At 35.3% G+C, this 12,014-nt stretch overlaps 1 protein-coding gene across 1 annotated transcript; it reads left to right on the top strand.

Annotated features, from left to right (window-relative positions):
• The first annotated feature begins 8,784 nt into the window (after positions 1 to 8,784).
• On the top strand, positions 8,785 to 10,571 carry LOC105158048 (tetraspanin-8). Its single transcript, XM_011074666.3, has 2 exons — positions 8,785 to 9,509; positions 10,075 to 10,571. Exons 1-2 carry the CDS (start codon positions 9,015 to 9,017, stop codon positions 10,381 to 10,383), a joined length of 804 nt encoding a protein of 267 aa, XP_011072968.1. The 5' UTR covers positions 8,785 to 9,014; the 3' UTR covers positions 10,384 to 10,571.
• Positions 10,572 to 12,014: the final 1,443 nt, after the last annotated feature.

Raw genomic sequence — 12,014 nt, 5'->3', positions numbered from 1 at the left:
GGGTGGGTAGGTGCAGTCACTTGAATTATACATGCATTATAATCAAAAAACAACACGCTTCTAATGCCTTGAAGATCATAAATCCATTTGGTTTTTCCTTTTTTCTGGTTTAAAAAGGGTTTTTCCTCACACTGCATTTTGGGGTACTTATAATAAAATAATGCATTTATAATAGTTAATATAAAAGTATATATTTCGTACTAAGTTACCTTCCTAGAATTTCTAGCAAAGTCATAAACAAGGAGTACTACTCCCTTACAAATAAAGCAACATTAAACAAAGAGTACTATAATGGCGAGTCAAAAGGTTTTTATTATCCCACCACATTGTGGGTCGCACAATACCTGCAAATAAATCTGTACAAAAAAACCAAGCTAGAATGTGTGTAATGTTCCAAAAGAATAAATAAATGAGCATTAGTATTAGCATGGAGATCATGTTTGTATGGTTGACAGTGAAAGGGGTTCATAATGCCTGCAAAAGATATAACAGCAAGCAACCAGATAAATGAGAACAACAGAAGTGACAAAGCCAGAAGGTATCCAGACAAACATTGGACACAACGTCATCCATATGACTGAGTAACCTCCAAGGAGTCCATATAGGTACAATCACATAAACAACATAGAAAAAGCTCAGATAGGACAAGTATCAGCAAAGAATCAATCAGTAATGAAGTACCCCTAATTTCATGAATTTTTTTTTAGTTGAAATTAGAGGTACTAGTACTTCTGATTCTAATAGCAAGGAAGGAGCAAGCGTCAAGTCTAATCAAACCTTTACGAATACATGTGATATTATCAGGGGATAGAATGGTAAATATTGATTGAAACATGCTTGGTTAGCAAAATAATCGATCACTTGGTTACCCTCTCAAAAGATGTGTGATATCTTGAACTCAATTTGGGATAGAAGATTTCTAATTTGTTGCAGCAGATTTTGAAGGTGCCATGGCCCTTGGGGGGAGAGGAAATGAGTTTGAGGGCGATATTGGCATCTGTTTCCTCCCAAATTTTCCTAATGTTGCTAGCAATGCACAATTTAACACCTCTATATATAGCTTTCAATTCTGTTGTTGTGTTGGAGATGAGGCCAAGATGTTCCTAAAATGCAAGGACGGTCTGACCTAGATGATTTTTTATGATACCACTTACCCCTGCAACGCTTGGATTTCCTTTTGAGGCCCCATCCGTGTTCAATTGGAACTATCCCCTATCTGGCTTAATCCACTTAAGAATTAAGATTTTGGATGATATCTTATGAGGGGAGAGTGGAATTTGAAAAAGAAATGCAACAAATATGTCCCCTTTTCAGTATATAGCTCTCATGAGGTTGGTTTTACCTAGAAGATGAAGATAATTGAGGGTTTGTGAGATAATACGATTAGCTTTGGAAGGAGCCCCCTCAAATATGGTAGCATTCTTGCAAATCCAAGTGTTCCACATGATCAGTGGGGGAAGAATATCTATGATGTGAAGCTGATTAGAAATATTGCTTCTCAAGGCTTGAAGGATCATGAAAAATTGTCCGTGATTGGAATATTGAGTTGAAATTTGGAGGCAAAAAAGATCCAGACTTCAAGGAAAACTTTGTTACAAAGAAAAAGGTGAGGAATAGTCTCCTCCTCCTTTAAACAACAAACACATCTAGAGGCTAGAGAGATGCCCTTTTGTTTGAGTCTGCTGTCAACTAGTATCCAGTTATGGATGACTTTCTAAATGAAGATAGAAATGGTAGGCCTGACGAAGGGGGACCAGAGATTTTTGAAGATGGGTAGTGAAGGTTTGTGATCTCTAGTAATCTCCCGAGCTGATTTTGTAGAAAAGGAACCGTGGGGGGATGGTTTCCAATGCATAAACTCTTGATGTTGAGGATTAATGGGGATCTGCAAAATAAGCTCCATGATATGCTGCTGAACAACTTCTTTCAATTTATCAATATCCCATGTGTGGTTGGTCCAAAAGCTTTTGACCAGGGCATTTGAGGCTTTGTTGGGGTGTGCGAGGGAATGAAGGGTGCTTGCAGGGAGCCAACAATCATACCAGAATTCCAATTCCAAGGCTCTAGAAAATGCTCTCGTGAGAGATAGATTTAATACTACAAATTCTTCTTCGAATGTTAGAGTCATTCGGTTTAACTGTAGTAGAGGTAGGTGTAGAATTTTTACAATATCTACTGATAGTAAAGTTGTTCCATAGAGAATTATTTTGTATCAGCAGCCACAGAGTTTATGGGTGAAGGCTATGACAGTATCCTTGATGTTTCTGATACCCAAGCCCCACTCTTCACAAGGATAGTAGATCAAAACCCATTTAGTCTAATGAATTTTTCTGTGGTCAATAGTGGATCCCCAAAAGAATTTGGCAAACAGTTGTTCAATTTTCTGTAGAGTGCCAACATGAGGACTCAAAACTTGAAGAAGATATATAGGCATAGAAGAAAGAACACTTTTAATAAATTGAAGCCTGCCCCCTTGTGAAAGATGTTTATGCTCCCATCCACTGATCCTGTTTTTTATTTTGTCAATAAGGGGTTCAAATAGAATTTTCTTCTTATATTCTTTATGCAGTGGAGCTCCACGATAGGTGATAGGAAGACACTTGAGGTTGAAGTCTATAATGGATTTGATTCTGTGGGCAATGTTATTGGCCTTCTTACCAAGGATAAAGAAGCTCTTGGAGTGATTATTTTTTAGCCCGATTGGTCCTCATATAGCACCAGAAATTGCATCAGTTTGGTCAGAGAGTGTTCTTCACATCTAGTGAAAATGATGATGTCATCCGCATAGGCCAGGTGAGACACTCTAATTTTACAGCCCGTCTGATAGAACATATCAGGATTCTGTGAGAAAAGGTGATTAAGCCCTCTGGAAAGAGCCTCTGCAGCAAGGATGAATAGTGCAGGGGAAATTGCGTCACATTGTCTAAGGCCTTTGAGATGATTTGAAGAAGCCAGATGGTTCTCCATTAATTAGAATGGTAAACCAGCAACATTCAATAGCGTGCTTGATGAGGATAATAAATCTGGAGAGGAAACACATCTTCTCAAGAATCACATAGAGAAATTTCCAGTTCACCCTGTCATAAGCCTTGGACATATCCTATTTTAGGATAAAATTCCCTTTGCTATGTCTCATATCAAGATGATGTGTGATTTCTTGGGCCAGAAGGATATTGTCAGCAATGAGCCTACCAAGCACAAAACCATTCTGGGATGGTGAAATGAGGTCAGGAAGAGTTTGAGAGATTTTAATGTAAAGAAGTTTGGACAAGATCTTATTAGTAACATTTAGAGGGAGATAGGTCGAACTCGGACTAGGAATGGGTTGAGTCATTCTTAGGGATGAGAATGATAGATATGGCAGTGAAGCTTCTAGGCATATGGGTGCCCCTAAAGAAATCCATGACAGCTGCAGTGACATCCTCTACGATAGTATTCCAACAAGCTTGAAAGAATACTGAAGAGAATCCATTAAACACGGTCAAATTTTTATTTGGAACAGTCTCGTATAACAGTTTTAGGAATGGTTAATCTTATTTAGAAACACGTATTTAAAATTGTTTTAGCAATTGTATTAGGAATGATCAATGTTAGGAACACGTATTTAAAAATATGAACGGTCATATTCATTTAGGAACACATATTTGAAACTGTTTTGGCAATAGTTTTAGGAATGGTCAATATTTTTTAGAACTGTTTTAGTAATGGTATTAGGAATACTCATTTATTTAGATTTGTAATATTTTCTTTACAATTACTAAAATTGTTCTTCATTTTTTATTTTGGAATAACTTTTTAATAAATTATAAAACATAATTTAATTAATATAATAAATTTTAATAAATAATATAATATGAAATAACGGAATGCAATAAATATTATGAAACATGAATAATTAGGAAAAAATATTATTTTAATATAAAATATTATTCAATATAAAATTAAAAAATAATTAACCTAATCTAAACCCTTCTCATTAGCATCGTTCATCTCATTGTTGTTCGCCTGGGGTGCTGTTGGAGGCTATGCTAGGACGGTAGTGGAGGCAATCGGCTATGACAGTCCCGCAGTCGAGGAGCAGGCTCACATCTCCCTCATCATGGCCATCATGTCGACCATCATCATCTCGAGCCAGCCTCCTTCATGGCCGGGTTTGGTTGTGGTGGTGGCGGTGGCGGCGTCGGTGGGGGTGGGGGTGGAGAAGTGGGCATATGAACCAAGGCCGAATACATGATCTTTGTTCTTGCCCATGCAACCACATCTGCTGCTCGGTCATCTCCACCGAAGCCTTCCAATTTGGCAGGGGTATAGTAGTCATCGGCCATAGGCTGATGATGATCTCCATCAACTTTTGGAATGCCTTATGTAAAACAAACAAAATTATAGTATTTTTAACCAAGAATTATTTTTAAAAAAAATAATATTAGTAAGGTACTTACCGCCACCTCAACCGCCTTGGACCCGCTCCAGCCGCCGTCCTCCTTCTTCTTGTAGCATTCTGGTGAACAACTCCATCTGCTTGGACGGCAGACCGAGCTTTGCCTCCTGTAGAAGAATAAAACAGTTAGTATAATATATATAAAATAATGTTAAACCTATAAAAGTACTGTAATGTACTTACCAACTTCCTTTTGTGCATACCGACAAAGGAAGATCCCCTGCGGTACACAGTGGAAGATGCCGTGGTGATGGCTATCCGGTTCGCCTTATTCTTTGAGAACTCCTACTGGAAGTCCTCGCTGGCCCAATAGGTTTAAAGTTGGAACCATACGTCGTTGGCCAGCCAAAGTGGCTTGACTAGGATCGACCAAGCGATAGAGAACGTCTTCCAAGTGTTCTTTTCGGCCCAGATGTGAAAAACTCAGAATAGGGACTCATCGTAACAATCCCACCGGTAAGTCATCTACAATAAGAAAATTAAACAAAATATTAGTAAAATTCATTAAACAATTTAGATTATAAGATAATATAAAATTAATTTTAATTACATTACCTTCATGCTCACGAATCAGAAATGTTGGTGCTCCGGCAGCACCTGCCTCAAACATGGCCACGGGTGGGGAAAGTGTCCTTGCACTACCACATTGATGCGCTCGTGGAAGTGAAGATCATACCTGACAGAACATGCTAATTAGTAATTTTCAAGATAAAATAATACTAAAAAATATTCATAAACATATTTACCTCGCGTCATCGAGGCTGATATACTGGCGCGCTGATGGTGGTGGTGATGGTTGAGCAGCCGCTGGTGTGGCAGACTGTTGTCCGGCTTCATTAGCTGCCGGTGCCGCACCAGATGGTCCAACATCATCTGGAGTTTGCGGGACGGCTGATGGTCCAGTCCTGTCAGGTGGTGGGGATGGTCAAAAGATTGCTTCCCCAACTTAGAAAGCATCAGACGGTGCTGGTGGAAATGGCGTGCCATGACCGCAATCATGACCACGTGGTACATGAGGTGTACCACTAGATATAATCTATACCATTTATAGAAAATATCAGTTTTTGTAATTGTTGAAAAAATTAACCTAATTCAATAATTTATGTTGAATTTATGATTATTGTACCTATTAATTATTTAAAAATGTATAGTTCCTTTATGCACATATACAAACGAGTCAAACATTGGTTTTAGCTTCTTTAGCATATCACATGGATTTTTTTGTTATAGTACTACTCAAGTTTATCCATTTTTTCTGTCGACATTGTCTTTTCTTGACAGATAAAAATATATAAACTTGACTAGTTCTTCTAGTAAAAATTTACTTGATGAGCTAAAGAAGTTTAAAGCAATGCTTGATCCAATTGTAGATGGGCACAAAGGAACTATACATTTTTAATGACTCTTATTGGGAATTTTTGTCTAATTTTGTGATTATTGACATTATTATGTAAATAATATTATTATTGAAAATATTGATCTAATTTTGTGATTATTGATATTATTATATAAATAATATTATTATTGAAAATACTGATCTAATTTTGTGATTATTGACATATTATGTAAATAATAGTATTGTTTTAAATGTTAACCTAATTCTGTGATTATTGACTTTACTATGTAAATTATCATCTAAATTACAAAACACTTTCATAAATTACACAACTATCTAATAAATTTTAAAAAAAAAGGGCACAATATGATAAATTACACAACTCTACAATAAATTTCACAAAAAATTACACAAGAATTGTATAAATTACACAACTATACAATTCTATTTCACAAAAATTACAGAAAAGTTCCATGGCACACAGCATCAATCATTTGATTGTATATATTGTATATTTTTATACTTAATTAAAATTTACCTTTATAAAAAAAATTAAAGAAAAATATTATAATTTTAGAAAAAAAATATAATTTTCAAAAAAATATTTTAATTTCTGTAAAAAAATTCTGAAAATTTTCTAATTTTGGAAACATTTCAAAAACTTTAATATTTCATAAATTTTTGAAAAAAATTCATAAATTTACTTTTGCAAAAAAAAAAAAGAAAATAGTTTTATATAAATATTTTCTAAAAACAAAATTACACAATAATTACAATATTTTAATTTCTGATTAAATTTCTAAAAAATATTTCAAATTCAGGAAAATATTTTAATTTCTGTAAAAAAATTCTGCAAATTTTTCTAATTTCAGAAAAATTAATATTTCATAAATTTTTCAACAAAATTTCACAAATATTTTTAGAAATCATTTTTTACACAATATTTTCAGAAATTATTTTCTGAAAATATTCTTGGTAATATTTTCTGGTCAGAAATCATTTTCTGAAAATATTTTTGGTCATATATCTGAAAATATTTTAGAAAATATTTTTGGAAATGTTTGGAGAAATATTGTCCGAAAATATTTTCAGAAATATTTGTCCATATATTGCTTTATTTTTTTTTTAAAAATCTTGAAGTACTTGAGTTTTGATTACTTAATGAATTTCGAAAGTTAGAATTTTTGTGATACTTTTATAGTTTTTTTTTAAAAAAAATTAAACCTTTGTTCTCTCTCTCTTTCTCTTTTTTCTCTTCCTTATTCATAATTGGACGCTGAACCCATTTCATATGATGGGAGTTGCCGGTGTATTGGGGGCTGCTTTGCTATGCGCTATTCATGGTGCTACCGTAGAAAATACTTTATTTGAAGATGGTGATGGTGCAAATACATTCCGTGCTTTTAACCCAACTCAAGCTGAAGAAACTTATTCAATGGTCACCGCTGACCGCTTTTGGTCCCAAATCTTTGGGGTTGCTTTTTCCAATAAACGTTGGTTACATTTCTTTATGAATGTCTGTTTTGAACTTTTGCTTCATATGAATATAAAATAAAAAAAATATTCCATAAAAATTAATCTTTTAAAAAGTATATTTTAATAAATATTGAGATTTTTTATCTTTTATAATTATTCAGAAGCTAAAATATTAAAATAAAACTAACTTAAAAAATGATACCTTTAATGCTCTTTTTACATTAAATCGTATTTTGTGATTCATTCAACCAAACACTATCTATACCATATATTAAGTAAGAGCACCTTCTTGGTCTTACTTAATTTTGGTATGTCATTTATTTTAAAATCTTTAAAATTAATTAATTAATTATTTCATAACTTCTCCATTTATTCTTTTATCTTTTACTTTTAGTTTTTAATTTATATTAGGAAAAAATATTTTTTTAATCCGTTAAGTATGCCCAATTTTAATTTTAGTCCTATAAGTATGCCCATTTTTTATTAACTCCAGTAACTTGCAAAATTGATTAGTTTTAGTCCTCCGATCGATTGGAGTTATAATTTGCGCCGAAAAAGTGATATTGCATGACACCTAGATGCGTTTTTGTTGATTTATAATCCTATGTGTTTAAAATTATGATGTGAAAGAGAAGTTGGCCATCTTTTGTGCAAGTTTGGAGAGAAGAAAAGTTACCTTTCTTCCCTCCAAAAGATTACCAACTTATCTTCCACATCATAATTTTAGCCACATAGGATTATAAATCAATAAAAACGCATTTAGGTGTCATGCCATGTCACTTCTCTGCCGCAAATTATAAATCCAATCGACCGAAGGACTAAAACTAATCAATTTTACAAGTTACTGGAGTTAATAAAAAACGGGTATACTTATAGGACTAAAACTAAAATTGGACATATTTAACAGACTAAAAAAATATTTTTTCTTTATATTATAATATTAATATAATATAACATATAATAATATATTTTAATATAATCAATTAATAAAATAAAATATATATAAACCGAGTTTCATTCAGTTTGGTTGGAATCGAAAATCAATTTGTTTTTTAAAAAAAAACCAAAAATAAAATTGAATTTTTTAATTCGATCTTCAATTCGAACAGAATTCTCGATTCGATTCAATTTAGCGGATTTAATCAAACTATGAACCCCTTACCATCAACACCTAATCTTCGTAATCTTACATCCAATAAAACAGTTACCATAATCACCAACCCTACGTTTTCTCATAGCCACGTTGTCCCCCAGACACCGGTTGTACCAACGTGGCAAATTTAACTGTCAAACTACACATGCATGTAATATGGTAAGGTCAAATGTAATATATTGAACTTTCCATATTTACCCACAGAGAAAACCCATTCTCAGAGTCAACTACAAGTATACAAAATACGATATATTTCCAAAGATTCACACAAATCAAGGGGTAAATGCGTCAAAACACTTCAACTGATCATCCACAAGAACCGTCTATTTTCCTGGTCATCTCCGTTCTCTCCTCAAACATCCATTTCCATTTCATTTTCATCATCATCATCATCACTATTCTTTAGCACAAACAAACAACAAACAAGAAAAGGAACCCCCTAAAAAAATAAAAAAATCCTTATCAGATCCTACAGGGTTTTGTCGTTCCTTTTCCTTCCTGTTGGCCATTGTCTTCAATGATCTGATCATCCTTTTTCTTTCTCAATTTCCTTGCATTAATTGTTCTATATATACACATTCATGTTTATATATCTGAAAATTTGAAGAAAAATGGCCCGCGTAAGCAATGGGATGATCACAGCGGTCAACATCCTGACCGTCGTCATAGCGTTGTCCGCCGTCGGTTTCTCCCTTTGGTTCCACGTAAAACAAGAATCTCCGTGCCAGAAGGTGCTGAAAACACCTATTCTGGTGGTGGGCGCCGCCCTGCTGGTGGTATCCTTGGCGGGACTGGTGGGCTCGTGCTGCCGCGTCTCCTTCTTCCTGTGGTTCTACCTCTTCGTGCTGTTTCTGCTGATTGTCGGCCTCATTGTCTTCACCGTTTTCACCATAATCGTGACAAACAAAGGGATCGGACAAGCGCTCTCCCGCAAAGGGATTGGGAATCACAGGCTGGGGGACTACTCAAGATGGCTGCAGAAGTATGTTATTAATGCAGAGAATTGGAATGAAATCAAGAGCTGTTTGGTCGACGTGAAGCTATGCCAAAGGATTGCGGGTGGCAAGGCCAAGGACTTTTACACACACCTTTTGCCTCCTATTCTGGTGCTTCTCTTTAGTTTGCACTCATGTTCTTACTTGTTTCGTGATAGTTTCGTGTCGTAAATTGAAGGGATATGTATATGTTTCATTAATGGTCGACGATTTGCTGCTAATGACATTTTGACAGAAGTACGTAGTCCGTTTGAAAGATAAGCAATATAATGAAGTAGAAAGGGCAACACACCTCCTGAACTTTTACAAAAAGGGTTAGCGACTCTCCATCACGAAGTATTAAAATTGGTTTCAAAAGTTCAGGAGTCGCGTTTTTAACCCAGGGAGGTTTTGTAGTTCTTAGGGTTTTCACAAGATTGTTAAACACGATTTACTTTTTATTTCTCAGTGTTTATCAAATTTAACTGACAAACAACTCACAAGGTTTATGCTTATCATAAAACATTCTAGAACTTGCTTACGTTCTTACATATTCGTAATGTTGATACAAACTTCAAGCATCAATTGAAATCTTTAGTTTTCCACTGTATAGTTCATTTGTTAGTTTACAACCGCTCATGATAAATGCTTGGTTCTTCAAGTGTCGTAAACTAGTCTGGTTTCATGACTTCTGCAGTCTGGTTGCTGCAAGCCACCAAATTACTGTGGGTTTGAGTTCCAGAACGCGACCTATTGGATTATGCCCACGACGGGGCCAGCAGTGCCTGACCCGGATTGCAAGGCATGGAGCAACATTCAGACAGAGCTGTGCTTCAATTGCGAGGCGTGCAAGGCAGCCATCCTGGACGACATAAAGAGAGAATGGAGGTTGTTGGCTCTTATAAACCTAGGCATTCTTGTTTTGGTTGTAATCGTCTACACCATTGGCTGCTGTGCTCTGAGGAACAACCGGTGTGACAAGAGGAAGCAAAAAGGATATTTATAACTGATATAATTTTCTTGTCTGTTTGTTTGAAGCATATTATCCATTGTTTAGCTTCTTGATGAAAGCTAAAACCCTACTTCAAAAGAACTTGATTTGTCGCATCTTGATTAAGATCAGCTCATCAGATGGATGTATACATTCTATTATCGGGTGATATTGTATATTCATATTGAGAGGTGATTCGTGTGATGTTTTAGATATTAGTTGGTAAATTTGTTGTAATTTTTCCTATGTTCTCGATCTTGTGTGTGTTGTCTAACAAGAAAGATGAAGGTGGACTTCATCTGCGACCACCAATAATTAGTTATATTTTTTAGTGGGGAAAATGCAACTTTGATCCATTAATGGTGGCAGTTTCCTTCAGGCCAATCAGGGATATGAAATAAAAGATTGTAATTTGGAAAATGAAAATTTTTATCCAAAAAAACACTAATTTTGTGGGGATTTGTTATATGACATGCACGTGACAATTAAAAAGGGGAAATAGCACTTTTCTTCCCGTATTTTATGGCCTTTCCACTTTTAATTCCGTTGATTACGGGATTATCACTTTTGGTCCCATAACTTTTAAAAAATAGTACTTTTGGTCCCATGACACATTTTCATCATATATTTTAATGGAGAATAGACTGGACAACCGACTAAAGGAGGACTTTGTGCCCCGCTTGGATAGATTTTTACATCTCCAGCTTTGAAGCCGAGACCACGTGCGATCCTCGAGGTGTTGGAAAACTGTTGTCTTCGAGTGTCCCACCATCGCCAGTAGACCCAAATATTTTGCATGCTTGTCCACTATTTGAGAACCTATGGCTTTGACAAGGTCCCCTCGTCCCTCTTCAAGAGTATTCTTGCTAAAAGCCTCAATGACTTCCGAGTTTTATCGTTAGTCCTGATGCTGCTTCCAGTTTCCTCAAGACACCTTGCACGCATGTCATAGCTTCACGAATAGCTTGGCAAAAAATTAGGGTGTCATATGCAAAGAGGAGATGAGACACTTGGGGTCCATGGTGGTTGACTACCACGCCTTCACCCCTTATCTCAGCGACGCTTATAAGATTAGTCAAGGGTTCTTAATAGAACAAGAAAAGATATAGAGACAACAGGTCCCCTTGTAGAAGACCCCACTAGGATTGAAAGTACCCGAACTTGTCAATAAACATAATTGAATAAGAGACAATAGAAATGCATAAGTTAATAAGAGAGATAAAATTAGGATGGAAACCATGTTTTCTTAGACTCTTTGAAGGAAACCCCACTCAACACAATTGTAGGTCTTACTGTGATCAAGCTTTGGAGCCACATGACCGACCAAACCCCTATATTTGTGTGCTAAATAGTGATTAATTTTATGAGCAACAAACACATTATCTATAATCAATCTGCTGGGTACGCAGACCGGTTGAGGCTTCGAGATTACAACAATTATAAAGCGTTTCGAGTATTTAGCCAACATTTTAGATGCAATTTTATACGTGATGTTACAAAGACTAATCGGTTGAAAATGACTCACTTCCTCGGGTTTGGAGCACTTAGGAAATAACATGTAAATATAGTTAAATTTAGGATCAAAACTCCTATTGTTCAAGAAGTAAAGAACAAACAAAGTGATCTCGTTACCAGCAATATTCTAA

This window comes from Sesamum indicum, linkage group LG3 (assembly GCF_026168435.1).
Source record: "Sesamum indicum cultivar Baizhima isolate 11 linkage group LG3, ASM2616843v1, whole genome shotgun sequence".
NCBI lineage: Eukaryota > Viridiplantae > Streptophyta > Magnoliopsida > Lamiales > Pedaliaceae > Sesamum > Sesamum indicum.
The sequence above is the reverse complement of the archived record's forward strand: the minus strand, read 5'-3'. Positions and strand labels throughout refer to the sequence as shown.